Source organism: Xiphias gladius, chromosome 22 (genome assembly GCF_016859285.1).
Source record: "Xiphias gladius isolate SHS-SW01 ecotype Sanya breed wild chromosome 22, ASM1685928v1, whole genome shotgun sequence".
In the NCBI taxonomy this organism is placed as follows: Eukaryota; Metazoa; Chordata; class Actinopteri; order Istiophoriformes; family Xiphiidae; genus Xiphias; species Xiphias gladius.
This window is the reverse complement of record NC_053421.1, coordinates 27,852,716-27,869,798: the sequence shown is the minus strand read 5'-3', so window position 1 is coordinate 27,869,798 and position 17,083 is coordinate 27,852,716. Positions and strand designations below refer to the sequence as shown.

Sequence of the window (17,083 nt, the reverse complement as noted above, 5' to 3'; positions counted from 1 at the left end):
ACTACATTCTTTAAAGGACTATGTCTTTAGCAGGAGCCAATGGGCTTGGAGCTGAGAGCCACAGACAGGGCAGGTAAGTCAAAGTATTAAAAGTCAAAGAACACATTGTTGGTTTTGCTCTTTTCATGCGATTCTTTGACAATAAGAAATATATAAGTATTAACTTTATGTACATTTAGTTTATGTATGTATGTATGTGTGTGTGTATGTGTATGTGTATATGTGTGTGTGTGTGTGTATGTGAGTGTGTGTGTGTGTGTGTGTGCGTGCGTGTATGCATGTATATGTGTGTGTGTGTGTGTGCATGTATATGTGTGTGTATGAATATATTTGTATGTGTGTGTGTATATGTGTATATGTATACGTGTGCCAGACCAAATACAACTGTAGCACCACAACACCAGAGTGTATTGAATTAAATAAGAATGTTTTTATTTATTATAAATTGAACTTTTCATTTGTAAGAGAAACGTGAGTCTCAACAAAGAAAAGTTACACAGCTTTAAAGCACAGAGGGCAGCTAAACACTGGTTTTCAGCTAAATGAGAAGTTACAACAGGTAACACCTTACTTTAAATCCTCCGATTTAGTTTTTTATAAGCAGCATATAAAATTTTATAAATGTTTACAACACTATAACGTAGTAGGACATTTCAAGTGTTTATTAATGTACAGTATTTGTCAACAATTGTAACTTCTCCTCTGAAAACATTTTATATTACAGCTGTGTTTTACTATATTATTAAATATCTGTTTACACATTAGCTTCAGCTTATGGGAGCTCACAGGAGGAATTATAGTTGTTGACAAATACCTTTATAAACACTTACATCTGATTAGGGGCAATTATTACATGTTTTACTTCTTATAAATGCTAAACAGGGGGACATGAAGTAAAGCGTGACCTAATCACTTTCAGCTCGTTAGATGTATTTATCTGCGATGCAACTGTTACTGTTTAAGGGACGTATTGTGTTTAAATATCAGTCATTTTGCTGAATGTGCACCACAAGGACTTTAAGTTAAAACACAGTCATCGTGGCGGCACAACCTCTGCATGAAAGGCCAAAGCTCGAATAAACCAGGATTACACCTCGAGCAGCTTACTTGAAAAATAAACAGCTTAAACATTAGAAGGGCCACAGTGGCCAAACCTGAACAATTCACATACAGAACTTCAGAAAATACAACATAGTCATGTCATCAAACACGGGAATGTATAGCAGGAGGTCGAGAGACCAGTTATCTGTTGAACATCTCAACATGTGACTTCAGTTCTTCCAACCGTTGAACCTCTGCGTGGTTTAGAGCATGCTAAATGCCATTTAACAGTAATAAATTCTCAATTTTGCTAAACAATTACACCAATTATTCAACAATAATAGAGCAGTTTTAAGATGATCCCCAGGTCAAAGGTCGTACGCAGGCAGCCTGTGTACTTCCGCTTTTGTGACAGAAGCCTTTTTTCAGCTGTTAGTGAGGGGGAAAAAAAATAACATGAATAATTTCCTCCTCTCTTTTTCTTCCATCCCCCTTCAGCAACACAATGTCAACATAGTGGAGTTTGGAAATGGAGTGCAGCTGTGGCGGTTAGCTTATAAACAGCTCATAATAGTTCACCAGTGGGTCGGAATCCCTCTAACAAGTTCTCTTTTTGTCCCTCAGACTCCCATGACCAGGACCCCGCTCTGCGCGGGCTCGGCCTTTTGGGAAGAGTTGTCCATTTTTTTGGCGTTGTCGGCTCGAGGGCGTCGCAGGTTCAGAAAGCTGAAGCGTGCCTCCAGGCTGAAGGTCTTCTTGGCTGTGGAGGTGGAGCTGCTGCCGCCGCCGCCACCGCCGCTTTTGTTGTTGTTGTTCGTGGCGGGAGCGTTGTCCAGATCCCCCTCTGCACCTTCTGCCCGGTCTCCTGCAGCAAAAGAGAAGGTCAGTGCGTGGTTAATGTTTTATATATTTTTTTTAAATGGAAATGAATTATTCAGGACAAAGTTTTTAAGCTTTGAGGGGCTCAGATACGTTGTGAATTCCTCTTTGATTTGAAGAGAAGAAAGAAACGATCTCGGTGGAAAAAAATGATGGGGCAAGCAAAAAAAAAAAATCCCAATAAGCACCGATTTGTTGATTCGCACGTCCAAAGATGAAAACCACAAAAAACTAAAAAGATATCTCTGGCATTTCTGTGCTGCAGTTTCTTGCCAACACACAAGCTGATCCTGATACGTGCCGGCGATAAGCCAATGTCGACCAGTCCGGTTTACGGGTCGCGCTCTGCTTTGTGGCGCGGTTGAATATTTAAAAAAAACAAAAAAAACAAAAAGGGTTGGAGCTCTAGCTCTAGTGAAACGAGCCTTTTTACCTCTGATCAGGGTTCTTGCAGGGTTCACCTTCAGTTAAACTGAAGACATTTTTAATACCACGTAGAATTTAATACCTGCTTCTTACCATACTGACCAAAGTATGAAAGATATCAGTGAAAACCACCAGGGATGATAATGGTCTAGAATTATTTATCAAGGCCATGAATTAACTCACATTTGTCAGTCCTTCCCAGCTGTAATGTAACAACAATTCCTAATAATATCGTAATTAATAATTCAACACAATCTGGACCTTCAAATGGATTCATGGCTGGAAAGATTAGCCACTTTCAACAGATCAGCTATTTACTTAAAAAGGTCCACATACGAATAATTCAGCACCATCAGAGGTCAAGAACAATGACACTTTTCCCGGACAGTTTTTAGCTAAAATCCCAGATAAAAACCTTTAAGTAATATTACTGCCTACAGCAGGTTAGAGAAAGTATTCAAGACCTTTAGGACTTTATAATTCCTTAAGAGCCTGAAATCAATGTGTCTTGTTTTTGGGGGGTTTTCATGGAGGCTGACTGAAGTGTGGTGAGCCGTCCCCTCTCCTGCCGGAGGATCCGTGCGCGCTTCATCTCTGCAGTTGAGGCTCTTGGCTCGTTGTCACTGCGACTAACAGGCTCCTCTGGTTGAGCAGGCGGCAGGAGGTCGCACGTCTGCGTAACGGTGCGAGCTGGACACAATCTCCAGTTGATGGTGAGTCTCACAGGCACCAAAAACAGTCCATGCGCCTTTTCATACACTCACAACTATTGTGACACCTGAATAACTGTTTTAGTCAGTTTTTCAAGCACAACTGACAAATGGTTGCTGGTTCCAAACTAATCAAATGTGAGGATTCGATGCTTTTTCTTTCTCATACATGATAGTAAACTGAATATTTTTTTGTTGTGGGACTGTTGGTCAGACAAAACAATTTAAAGACGTTGCACTGGGCTGTTGGAAATTATAAACAGGCATTTTCCCCTGTTTTCTGACATTTTAAAGACAAAACAATTCATTGATTAATAGAGAAAATAACTTGCAGATTAATCGGTAATGAAAACATTTGTTAGCCACTGCTCAATTACTCGATGAGTTGTTTATTTTCAATATGGCTTAGAATTATTTATTCTCACTTTTTTCAGCACCGCCCAGCTGCATATTAACAATAATTCCAAATACTATAGCTAATTAATTCAATGCGACCTGTACCTGGGTAAGCAGTATTAACGCAATTAAAATGAATTGCGCTGAGTTCTTGCTGAAACTAAAAATTGCCCGTTAGGAGACCATGCTAACCGTAGCTAGCTAGTACAGACGGTGTGTGCGACAGGTCTGATGCTGCGGACTGAACTCGACCAAAAAAACATTAAGCACAATCCACTGTCACAAAAACCCCGCTTTCAGTTTAGAGGTGTAGAACATCTCCTGGGAAAATATTTTCAGACTTCTGTTACCCTCTAAGACCTTCAGATAACCTGTTTTCATGAAACGGATACAAAGTTAATTGGAATTTTTGAGACCGGAGTAGTAAACCCCTAAATCCCTTATTTCCTAGATTTTGGTCTATATACTGAAACAAAGACCAGTATCTAACTTAAGCTTTTTCCCCCATCACCCACCTCTCTCCAGGTCGCATTCAGGTGATGACGCTCCGCTGCACTCGCTGCGAGGCCCCAGCACCGGCGAGATGAGGCTGAAGTCGGACAAGGACACGGTGCTGGGAAGATCCAGACTGCAGGGCCTGGAGGGAGGAGCAGGGGAGGACGAGGAGGAGGAGGGAGTCGGTGACGGAGGGGCGGAGGAGGAGGTGCATGAGGAAGAGGAGGAGCCGGCGAAGGGGCAGGGCGACATGAGATCCTGAGGGCTGCTGGGAGACGAACCCAAGCTGCAGGTGGAGCGAGTCTCCGAGTCCTCTTCAGACAAGGCGCCGCCGCCGCCACCGCCGCCGCACGCATCGTCGTCGAAACACACAGACGCCACTGCAGTTATAGGGAGAGAGGGAAGAAAGCAGAGATGGGGAGGGTAGGATGGAAAAAGGAGAAAGGGGGAGAGCAAGAAGGTGGAGATGGAGTGATGAGAAGGGAGGAAGGAAGAAAAGGGAGAAAATAAAGCAGGAAGGAGTGGTTGGAAAAGGAGGGAGGCAGGGAAGGGAACGAATGATGTGGGAGGAGTCAAAGGGAGCAAGAAAGTGGAGATGAATGGATGATAGAGGGGAGGAAGGGTCGATGATGGGCGGTAAAGGGAAAGACAAGGGTATAAGGTGGAAGAAAAAGGAAGATAGAAGTAGGAGAAAAATAAGACAGAGGGAGGGAGGGAAATGTTGGAAAACAGAGGGAAGAAAGATGGAGGAAGGACAAGGACGGAAGAATGAACAGAGATAAGAGATGGAAAGATGTGGAGAAGAAAATAAGTGAGTGTGAGCAAACAGAGATATAAATAGAACTGAGAGGACTCTAAAGTGACACATCACAACCAGCGGAGGCATTTCATTTTCCCCGACTTGAATCAAAGCACACAAACGCATCGTCGGCATCTGCTATATTCAGCCACAGCTTCACATCCCTCCTCCTCACGGGTTAACGTGCAACTTGTAGTCACGCCGTCCGCTTTGGACTAGGTGCATCCATTGCTCGGTGGTTACCACGGTAACGCCGTCCTATGTATTCCATTGTCCAGGCCAATGGGATTCAAGAGGCAGATTTTACAGACCTATTTCCTTCAGATGTAGATCTGGACTACGATCAAACAGGCTTTTGATCAATATGCTGAGTTCACTCACATTATCATAAAAAAAAAAAAAAAAAGCCAAGGAACTAACTAACAGGTTTGTATAGAGCTATTTCACAAGCCCCTGGTTCCAGAAGTAAAATATCTCTTCGTTTTTCCCTTGGCACTGTTACATGACTCACAGTTGGAGCTCTGCTGCAGCTTGGCTCAGCATTAAACTCTCCTGGTTGAATCATGAGTATCGAAAAAAAAAAAAAAATTACAACTGTATTAGAAAGAGTTACAAGCCTGCGGACATAAAGACTTCGAGGTGGACGTTAACTACGACTCCCAAGGTGCATTCTGCTAAGAAAGATCTGGTCGCCAAGCTTCACATCCCAGTTTTCGATTTCGGAATCATGGTTGGACGAATTCCGCAACTACGGCGCCGGGTTTTGTTCGAGGTTATTACGGCGTTCAAGGAGTGTAATTAAATAAAGCTGCATGTCTTTTTCCAAAAACAATGTCCAATTGATCAAATTACTTTTTATGAGGTTACATTAAGTAGAAAATAGTTTTGCAAAGCTCAAAGCATTCAATAAAATCTAATGTCCAATCAAAAGTTTAAAACCCAAAAATATTCAGTTTACAATGTAAAAGACCAGCAAATAATCAGACGGCAGAAACTGAAACCGGATAACTTAATTTTCCATCAATCGACTACTTGTTGCAGCTCTAAAAAGCGATTCTACCTTTTGTAGAAAACACTGAAAAATGTTGACGATCCGGGGTAACTCAGACATTGTGTCTGGAAAGACGCGCTGCTGTCGAGTTTTCCCCAAAGGTATTTTTAGTTTTTCTCCTTGTATTTGCAGCGTGTTCCTCTCGTTGTGTGTGTGTGTGTGTGTGTGTGTGTTGTCAAATTGGTGAACATTTTTCTTCATTTGCTTGTGTTTTATTCATTTGCGGTGCACTGATCTGTCAGCCACCAAATTGTAGACCTTGAAACTGAGGACATTTTTCTTTTTTTTTTTTTTTTTTTTGTGACATTTTCAAAGGCTTGTATGAAGGATTAGTTCCAGAGTAAGAGCTGGGGTTAGGCGTGTAGCTGCGATGGTGACTTTTAGGGTTGTCCGTCAGTAACTGCATTATTTCACTGAGGGGGACTCGCAAGCCTAGAAACACACACGTGGATTCGTGTTTGAGTTTGAACCCGTCGGACAGACTCTTCTCTCCTTAACAGAATATTTGAATTAAACCAAACTTAGCTCAAGTTAAACTGTTGATGTCATTAACCTTGTTTTCTCTGAAGTCCTTTCAAACTTTGGGCCTTTATCAGACTTTCCAAGGATCGAAACCAGGAATTCAGAGAAGCGGACAAGAGCCTGCTGTGTGTTTGTTGTCCCGAACAGACAGACAGTTAAGGAGCAACGCCTACGTCAGTATCGCTCCACTCCACTAGTGCCAATAGCAGCTCAGTTTGAACTCAGGGAGTAAGTTCGCAGAATCGGTTCTCCCTCTCACATGTAACACATTTATTCTGTGCTGTTTACCACTAAAGGAAGCTCAATGACGGCAGAACGGTGACTAAATCTCCTTACAGCTACACCTGACATTTAGAGAGTCACCAGGTGGGCAGCCGCTACTGTGCAGGTCGACAGCAGAGCGACGAGACGGGGAGGTTTGACCTTTACTAATTGGCCTTTTTATCTCATCAGGAGAATCGACCGAGTCGTGCTGAAGACCAACGATACATTTCAGTTTATGTAACAAACATCTTCGTCAGACCGAAGAGCCGACGTGAGACAGAGTCTGGGACATGACGTACTGTACTCACTGGATATTCCATCAGACTCCATTTTGAAGCTGGAGATGTCGTCTCCGGAAACGCTGTCGCCCTCTGAGCCCACGCCTCTCCCCCGGGGGCCCATGGCGGAGTTCCGCCGTCGCTCGTGGATCTCGTCGGAGATCATCTCCAGGTTCCTGAGGGCCGCCTTGTACTCGCCTTTGGCCAGAGACAGCTTGGCCTGCCGCTCGTCCACGTTCTTCTTCAGGTTCTGGAGGAGAGGAAACGAAGAGGGGGGAGAATTACTATTGGCCTCCAAAACAGCTTCAGTGCTCATTTTTATTAGACCCTCAAAGTCTGAGCTCCGCAGGAGGGGCGAACACCATTCTTTCAAAACCTATTCCTTCATCTGGCGTCTCGATGATGGTGGAGGACAGCGATGGTTAACGACTAAGTGCTCAGTTGAGATCTGGTGTCTGTAAAGGCCTCAGTATCTGATCCAGCGAGGCCCTTGTGTCTCCTGTGGAAGCCCCCGCATTCATTATGCTCCTGCTCTAAGCCCTTTAATGTCACCCGTCATGTTAAATGAGCGTTCAAACACAGACCACCTGTAGGTTTGAGGGGTCGTTCTGAAGAGCAGCTCGGATTCACAGTTACATGGATCCCAACGGACCCGAAGTAAAAAAAAAAAGTCATCAAAACATCCACAGAAACCGATCCAACCTCTCCAAAAATTAAACAACTCGTGAGTTATTGTCAAACCGCGTGTTGCCGGCACCCAGACTGATGTTAACAGTCACGGCGCTCTTTGTTCCTAACAACGCAAACCGCTGCAATTTGGGCTCGAGCAGAGAAAAACAACTCCCATCTGATCCCAGCCTTAAGCACACAGACTTATCTACAGCACGTTCACTCGGAGGAGAGGAAAAAGTAAACAAACGCTGCAGTTTGTGGTCAAGGTATCTAACTCTGCCGGCGCCACATTAACAGTGGCAACAAACAAACAGCGTGCTCATAACCTTCAGAGGCCAATAAGCGGCGTCGAGGGGGAATCGCTGTTGGCCGAGCGGCGGTCACGTACCTCCAGCTGCAGATAGTACTTCGCCTTCATCTCAAAGTAGGGCCTGTAGAGGAGGAGGAGGAGGAGGAGGAGGAGGAGGAGGAGGAGGAGGAGGAGCGGTCAGGGGAGGGAAGAGAGGGAGAGATTAGATCAGAGGGGAAAAACACAGAGCAACCCAGAAAAGAGCAGTACCCACATAATCACCATGGCAACCTGGAGGAGGAGAGGGAGATAAAGGAGTTGTGATGTGCGACGAGCGAACGATGCAGAACGGATTAACACTATGCTGAGGCAACACACAGCAAGGCTGATAATGAACAGAGACTGGATCCAGAAAAAGAAATCCTTTTCTGTAAATCCAGATACCGATCTCTCACACCGCATGTCCTCAGTGCCGGTAGAAGTATTCAGATCCTTTGTTTAAGTAAAATAAGTAATATCACAATGTAAAAAATATCCTGCGTCCAAAATTCTACTCTAGTAAAAGTATGTAAGTATCAGTAAGTATTGGCTTATATTTCAAAAAGTAGGAGTAGTTTTTATGCAGCAGAACGGCCCCTGCCAGTGTTGGTATTATGGATTATATTACCGGATGACTGAGCACTTTAATCTTTTGCGATGCATCACATTTTACGGCCTGATCACATGCTGCATTTTAGACGTAAACCCCGAATCTGCCGAGGAACTTTAGCTGTTGAATGCATGTAGTGGGGTAAAAAGTGATGGAGGGCAATGGAAATAAGTAAATGTACTTTCCACCGCTGGATCGTCGCTTCACTTCATGTCAGAGTTTCATCTGAGACCTTCGCCCAATCGCTTCCTGTCAGACTGAAGGGACCGGCCAATCGGCGATCAGCAGGGACAGAGTTTGACTTGTTTGGTGACACGTTTCAAAGAGACTCCAATAATGTTTAGCACTATTTAGCCGTCGGTGAGTGTCATTTTTGGCAAGTTCTCACCGACTGTTTCTGTGCTCCTATGTAAGTGTGCAGGGTATCAGGTTTCAGAGAGACACATTTAAGGGTTCTGATTTGGAAAAAAACCCAGATGGGACTACCAGCCTGTTTCGGACTTAAGGGATCCCTGAAATGGAAAGGAAAAGCTCTCAAATTGTAAATGAACACAACTGGAAGAGCACCAGGGAAACAAGTGTTGAGGGAAAACGAAACCAGACAAGATATACACACACATATTATATATCATTACCAACCCTGTTCTGGATTCAGCTGGATTCAGGGAACATATGCAGACTTTCATCGACCTTTTAAATACTTTGTCGGACTTAAAGTAGAGTTGCTGCACAAACTGTTCGTGTATCAATGTCAAGTTTACATTTGCTGTCCCTTGTTTAAGGTTCTCAGATGTGAAACTTGGCCGTTTCTCCTCATCCTAACATTACAGTTAATTGAATGTTTTCAGGGTTTGACCTGCTGTTGGGACAAAACAAGACATCTGATGACACCACCTTTGGGTCTAGGAAATTGTGATGAGAATTTCCAACTGGTGTTTAAAAGACAAAATCCATGAAAAAATTGGATTTTAAACATACAGTTTGGTGTACAAAAAGTCCGTGGTTTCACAGTTTCTTCCATTTTCTCCCCCAGTCTCTTTGCAGGAAGCATTTCCTGAGCTGTTTATTCTAAACCATCAATTTTGTCTTTGTTTTTTCACCTCAGCAGAAAAAAAACAACAACAACTTCGGATTGGCAGTGACATAAAATCCAGGGGAACTTTGCTTTTACTCTGTCTGCCCCTTTTCAAAAATATGGGTATTTTTCAGTGACAAACTGGCGACAAACAAAACCGTATTTTATAAAACCAATAAATGTATTTTCACTGGTGACGCTGCGCCGCTCCAGGTAATGCAAAGAGTCTGTTACCTTCCCGCTAACGAATGAACTGCTTTTTCCAGAACACTGCAGCTACCATGAGCAGCAACACCATCGCTTAACAACTGAGGGCGCAGTACCAACAAAATCTGAAATTTCGACTGAAGCTGAATGGCAGGTGATCTCTGAGAAACTCGGGACAGAAATAACACAGAAATGATGTGATTAAAAATAACAAAGGTACTTTTGTGTCCTGGAGTTTCAAAGATGTCACCTGGAACTTTTCTTATTCTGAGGTTTTTGGGTTTTTTTGGCAGCCGTATCATTTCATCTAACTTGTGAAACTGCAGGAGGGAATCGACTCGTGACTGCAACCAGATTTAACCGGACTTCCCCTCTAACACCTGACTGTTTAAAATAGTCAGACCGGCGTGGTTGTGATGTGGTTATGACTGGGACCCGGTTTCGCTCCTTCAGAGAGCAGCCACTTTCAGCTGAAGAGAGAAGAGCAGCCTGAGCTTCGGCGTCAGACCACATCGTCTGGCCCTGCCAACAGTTCCACTTCATTAGATGGTTTGTCCATGTTTCATTCAAGTCTGGTGGCAGGACACGGAGTCGCAAGAAGTCGCGAGAGACTTGACTTCTTTGTGAGCGGCCGAACATTTGGCCAACATCAACCACGCTGACAGTCCGCTTTAGAGGCTCTGCAGCTCGACCCCACGCTGGTTCCGCACAGAACACAATTAATGTCTGAATAAAAAGCCAGGCTGGAAAGCAGAGCTAGAAAATACTGCTGCACTGTCGTATAACTCCATTCAGTAATGTTCTGTGCAAACGCGAACAGTTTGATCCGGTGGATTCGTTTCTAAATACACAAAAAAATCATCTGTTTAGCCCTGGACTCTCATCCAAAACATAGTTCACCTCAACTTTCGTGGTGCTGGAACTAGGACAATGTATTGGGGCAACTATATTCACTATATTTTGAGAATAAAGTCATAATTTGAGATAAAGTTGTAATTTTTATGTGGAAAAAGTAATAATTTTACAAGAAAAAGTGACATGTTATGAGACAAAGTTGTAATTTTAAGAGAAAATATATTATAAATTGTAATATTGAGATATGTTTATTTGAAAACACGGCCTTTGTTAACAAGTGAGAGCATTCTGTCACATTAGGGAAAGTTTTGACTTCTCTTGTAAAATTACGACTTTATTGTCTGAGGTTTTTGCTCAAGATTCCCACTCTAATCTCAAAAATGTGTTTTTCCCCAACAGTGGTCCTTGAACTCGTTCGTACTGATCAGCCAGGTTTTACAAGTAAAGCAGCTGAAACAGCAGACAGCTCGATGGTCCACTTGACCAAACCTTCTGTCCCTGACAGGCAGTTTAGTTCCAGGCTGCGACGCTACAGGAAAACCGAGGCTCTTACTTGGACTTGTTGATGATGCGTTTGAGTTTTTTCTCCAGCTGCTTCATGCGGCTGATGGCTGCCGTGTATTTTGCCGCCGTCTCCTTGTGCACCAGCTCGCTTCTCGTCTTGGTGTGCTCCGCCTCCATCACCTGCGACAGCCAAGCACAGCGGCGCACTGAGATTAAATATCTTTTGTCGGCGTCGGCCATGAGATGTTCCGTCGACTTTCTGTCGCATTTAGTCAAAAATCTTAGTAAACAGGGAGGCCAAGAAGTTACCCAGCGTCCCGTCAATGGGAGGTCACAGATTTGAAAGTTTAATAATAATAATAATAATAATAATAATAATAATAATAATAATAATAAGGTTATGAGTCTAAGTCAGGTTCAGTAATAGTACGATTTTCTGGCCACAAAATGAAATGAAAGAAAAGTGCTCCTGGTGTTAGCTTTCCCGCTCCCTGCCCCCAACAACTGACCCGCTGGGTGGCGTGGTTCAGCATCTCCTGCCAGGCGGAGTCAAACTGCCGGTTGTCCTCCTCCAGGAGCCTCTGCTCGGCCAGGGAGATGGTCTCCTTCGCTGCCCGCAGAACCTCGGTGGCTCTCTGGAAGTCCTGGGTGGCCTTCTGGGCCTCCAGCTGGGCCTGCAGGACGGACACACAGAGAGAAAGAGAGAGACGCATTATCCAAGAGCCGTTCTCACTTCTGCTGCAGATTCATTTCAGTTCACTGACTAATCATTCCAGTAATATGATCAGTCTGGTACAAAGCATTACGGACCTGCTGGGTCAGCAGATGTGAGGGTTTCTCTGCAGGATTCCTCTGTATTGAACTTGGAGCAACTTTTATTATTTGAACGTGCCATGGATAATTTTGTTACATGTGTTTATATATATTTTAGGGCTGCAACTAACAACTGTTTTCATTACCAGCTAATATGCCAATTTTTTTTTTCTCAATTGCCAATTAGTCGATAAATTGTGAAAAATGCTCATCCCACTTTCACAGAACCCAAGGAGACGTATGTCAATTGCTGGGTTTGTCCGACCAACAGTCTAAAAGCCAAAGATATTCAGTTTACAGTGACATAAGATAAAGAAAAGTAGAAAATGCTCAAGATATGAGAAGAATATTTGGCATTTTTGCGTTCTTCCCCGTTCAGGAAGCAGATCAACTCATGCAACAAGTTCTTTAAAGTGCGTTGTTAAGTTTTATGTCTAGAAAACGTGCGTCCATATGACACACACACACATACACACGAGGCCAAAAATAACCCAGATCAGACGTTTGAGTTTAAAAATAGTTAAACTTTACAGCACTAAACCTACAAAAACAGTAGAGCTCTTTGTTGCTATGATGCGCTACACAAGACGTCACTGACATCGTCCGTCTGGTTCACAGGAGGAGCTGAGGCGTCACACGCTGCAGCTACTAACACTTGATAAGACTGTGGTCGTGTGCACGGTGTGAAGGAACGTTTCATCCGTGAATCCACGATAAAACGGACAGGAGAGGGTGGACAGGGTGTGCGTAAAATCAAATTACTCCAGGCAGCTGGCGGAGCTACACACCACCACAGCTGGACAGTATGTTAAGAAGGTGGATTTTTCAACGATCCGTCCATGAGGAAAACACAGTATTCAAACTGAAGTAACAGAATATTGCAGTTTCTGATGGAGACGCTTGGTGTGTCCCCACAAAATGTCAAAGAAAAAAATATATAAACAACAGAAATGCCAGTAAAATTGGTTGACTTATCAAGAAGAGCTTAAAAACCTCTGCTTTCCTTTGTAATTGTAAAACTCCAAAAATGATACGAGTCATCGTGACCTCGGCTTTGCCCTTCTGGGGTTCACAGATTTCCTCGCTGTAGAGAAATGCAAAGATTTTCTCCGGTATGCACCTTCATTTGTAGACTCTCCAGCTGTAAACGTCATGTTTTATTTTAGGAACCTCTGAGGGGAAACGCCAGGCACCTGCTGCGGATTAAAAAGCCTCTAGATTCAGCAAAAGGCTTCAACCACCTACTGCAGTTGTGTTAAAGTCTGTAATGTTAGCGGGAGCGGTGGTTAGGATCAAACCGTCTATATTGTACGTTTCCTTTAATAGATCAAATTAGAGCAGAGACTTACTATTTTTAAACTGTTGATTGTTTTGTCAAATAATCAATTGTTTGGTCTACAAAATGTCTGAAAAGTGTGAAAAATATCTATTATAAATATGTAATTTCAAAATGTGTCTAGACTGTTGGCTGTTAATGAAGATGACAGACAGTATAATATGTGGAAGAATTGTGTCTCTTCGCTACATTGGACAAATTGGACCCCTCCGTGTCTCTCTCTGTGTCCTGCAGCGTCTGTCAGCGTTATCAGTCGCTGTCAGCTCCGCCTGAACCCATCAGCTGCAGCGTTCAATGCTCAGCGCTGCGAGCCGATAAACAAACAGAAAACAGGCGGACTGTAAAGGCTCGGAGCTGCTCCGGCAGCCTCAACACTGCAACGCTCCCTATTTCACTCCAGCTGTCGCAGCTGCAGATGCAGCTGGGTAAGGTGACAGGGAGGACAGAGACACAAGCTGAGTCATATTTCAGGGATCGCGCCCTTGAAGTCCACATTTCAGGACCGGGCAGGTCGGTCAGCGCGACTCCTCATAAGTGTAGGTTTCTTTTGACCACATCTGGAGGACACATCGTTGTATCCCATGCATCCCGTATGTGCCAGCCAGTTGTTTAATTGTGCTTTCAGGTGCTCCCCCTGAAGTCAAGAAATATCAAATGATCCCGTCACATTTAGCAGGTACTTTTTCATTCAGGTGGTCGTCACTTACTACAGCAGTTCTCCACCCAAGCCCTTCTGGCCACACATTTAGGCCGTAACCAGTGAATTGTTTTCTTGCTATGGCTAAGTTCTTAGCAAACAGTGGCCTATTTACACATCAAGCAGATATAGAGCAACATCAGCATTAATTTGGAACCATGTTTGTGTCCACCTGATGAAAAGAAGTCCGACATTCACGGTCCTTTTAGCTCTATTTTTGGTCTCCACCAGCTCCTGAGGGAAATATCTGGCTCTTTAGCTGCTAAATGCTCCACCGTGTTCACCAGCTGGTCTCTGACTGTGTCTGTCGGCCGTTTGCTGCTGAGCAGGTAGGAGACGGTGGGTTTGTCAGAGCTTTAGGTACTGGAAACAGTACTGCCTGCTGCTGCCAAAAAACAACCCTGATTAGAGCGGTGAGACTGAACCGCAACAGCTAAAGCTGCAGGCAATAAAACCAAAACAATGAGCTGAAAGACACAGGTGTAAAGTCAGGTGATAATGGCAAGGAGTGACAGCTTTTACATCAGTAGTCCTAATTTCTTCCATTTTTGATAGAAAAATACTGAGTGGTGCAGATTTACGGATTTTTTTTTGTACAGGTCTGAAAAGGTAAAAGTAAAAATAAAAATAAAAATATTTATGTCTAACAGATATGAACCCTTTAGTTATCTCATGACACCTCTGGCTCCTCGTTTAGTCCGAGGCCTTAAACAGAGTGGCGAAACCAGAGGGAACCAGTTTTTTTGACAAAAGGTTTACAGCACGAGTGTGTTTGTGTGTAGGGCGGTGTCAGCGGAAGCTGGAGCTGACAGCACCGGTTCTGACCCAGAGTATCCAAACGTAAAGTAAAGTACAGGATGTCGAACTTGTGCACAAACGTCACATGAAAGCGATGAATCATCTCCGGCGCCGTGCGGCAAATCCCAGCTCATCTGCCTCGCTCTTTGAGAGCTGGACAGGCATTTCTCCAGTTTCCCCGAGCTTTGAAGCCAAAACCCTCGACTCGGAGGAAGAGCTCAGCAAGAAGTGGGGAACGGAGACTGAAAGAGAAAAACGTGAATGTGAAGCAGCTGAAAGCAGTTTACTGAATATTAAATCCGGAGTTGATCCTACCGACCCCATTTATGTCGACTAAGTTACTGTACAAACCTAGTGCTGCCTGTCTCCGTGTTGCTCTCTCCACCCCCATGTCTCCATATATTTCAGCGGGGACCCATAACGCTGCATCTTCTGCCAGAAAACCTCCTACGGATTACAACTGTAATCATGGCGGGAGCGTGCGTGTGTGTAAGTGAATGGTCTGAAAAGATTTCTATACAAATTCAGGTTAATGTAAACAACGACCTCCCAAATTTATCACTTTAACACTTAATATTAATTGTGTATGTTTATGACTGTGACTGTGTTAAATACTCTACTGTGCCATTTCAGCTGCGTCTCTCTTATTAAAAAGATCATGTCTTGCAAGAAACTTCGTAGTAAAAAAAAAAAAAAAAAAAAAAAAAAAAAATTGCGATTTATTAAATAAATTAATAACTTTAAAGTTGTAACATTATTCCAACGTTTGACTAGTTTTATTGTCAAAGTTTGATAGTGTGTTTGACAATAAATTTGACCTTTTTCAGCTCCATTTGGTTTTTTGCTTACGGCATTTTAGCGTGGAATAAATCAGTGACCCTTATCGGTGAGTTAATGAATTAAATGAACAAATGAATTTCCATGAGTTTCCGACTGACGCATCAGTTTGGCAGTGGCCAATGTCTTTGCTTTGCTTTCTGCCAAAAATCAAATATCAGCCAGTGACCGCCATCAGCTGATGGACACATTTACATTTTGTAGATTGAAGAACCAGACGGGAATGATTAGTTGTCAATGACGACCATGAAAAGGTCATGTTAATCCAATAGAAAGCAGGCCTGCTTATTCATTTGCACAACTGCCCATAATGACTTTATTTACAACCAGAGACATTAAAGAAAAGGACACCTCAGTATTTGTCTGTTGGAATATCCTCAGCTGAACTAATGCCGACGCCACACTTTTATTTGATTAGCACGTATGTTTATCCGTTATTGGTTCATTTACATTATACAATGCAACGTCAAATGAAAATGCACCGGAGGTTTGCGGAACATGTGTCGGTTATCGGCCGCTCCGATCCACGTAGCCAGTATCTGTCTCTCTCAGTCAAACTGTGGTCTGCAGACACTCTGACATCACCACATGCTCCCTGCAATTTCATTATTGATGGTCCTCAGCGTGCCAGCACAGCAGGATCCAAACAGCTTGGGCCTCGTTGCCGTCATGTGGTCGGCTTTGTATTCCGCAGCTGCCTGAACGCACGTGCTGACTGAACGCCGCAGAAAGCCACGTGATACCTACACAGTAATGTCTCCTGCTTTACGGTCCTCTATGTCGGAGCCTGGTCACGACAGCAACGATTTGGATTGGAAATTAAATTATTCCCGGCCAGAAGGCCCCCACTGTAGGCAACATGACTTGACTGGCGTCTACTGTCCTCACTGATCAACAAAACTCACCTCATCCGCCTGTTTATGTCGTCCAACCAAGTGGCTGATGGCTGTGTGTAAAGGGCTACAGTTTCATCCATGCACTACAAGGTTTTGGAAAAGAAAAGGAGAGAGAAAGTATTTTGCAGCTCTGGTGTTAAATGTCAGATGTTGTTTAAGTGGGTAGCTGACTGGAAGCTAACTGCAGAGGGTGGCGTTCATAACCCGCTTAGTTTTCATCAAGCATCACCAACTAGTCAAAATTTCCACCTGCCTAACTCTTCAGTTTCTGAAAGGATGGCTCCCAAAATAACTCCTGGGGCTGTGTTCACTGTTAGTAAAGAAAGGTATAATTCAGGGAACTCCAACACCAGTAAGAATAGCTCCTGTATCACTTCCCTCACGCCTGGTTCTCTCTCTGCACTGCTGCCAAGCTCGCTGGCGCGTCCGCCGTTATGTTCGCGCTGGAAATGTTGAGGCTGTGGCGGCAATTATTTGCCTTTCGACTGCTGCCTGACACGGTGAGCCGGACATGTCCTTAGATGTCCTTAGACGTTAAAACCTTTCGATGTAAGTGACAGCATGGCCTTCCCTTTGGCACCAACCCGAGGCCAA

At 43.7% G+C, this 17,083-nt stretch overlaps 1 protein-coding gene across 1 annotated transcript in view; it reads right to left on the bottom strand.

Annotated features, from left to right (window-relative positions):
* Window positions 1–410: 410 nt before the first annotated feature.
* Window positions 411–17,083, bottom strand: part of sh3bp5b (SH3-domain binding protein 5b (BTK-associated)) — a 43,460-nt gene continuing 26,787 nt past the window's right edge. The window contains exons 4-9 of the mRNA XM_040117809.1: window positions 11,622–11,786; window positions 11,162–11,292; window positions 7,922–7,964; window positions 6,892–7,111; window positions 3,968–4,327; window positions 411–1,906 (exon numbers count right to left, since the gene is read on the bottom strand). Of these exons, the coding sequence (XP_039973743.1) occupies window positions 1,662–1,906; window positions 3,968–4,327; window positions 6,892–7,111; window positions 7,922–7,964; window positions 11,162–11,292; window positions 11,622–11,786 (1,164 nt within the window). The 3' untranslated portion in view covers window positions 411–1,661. The remainder of the gene's footprint in view (window positions 1,907–3,967; window positions 4,328–6,891; window positions 7,112–7,921; window positions 7,965–11,161; window positions 11,293–11,621; window positions 11,787–17,083) is intronic.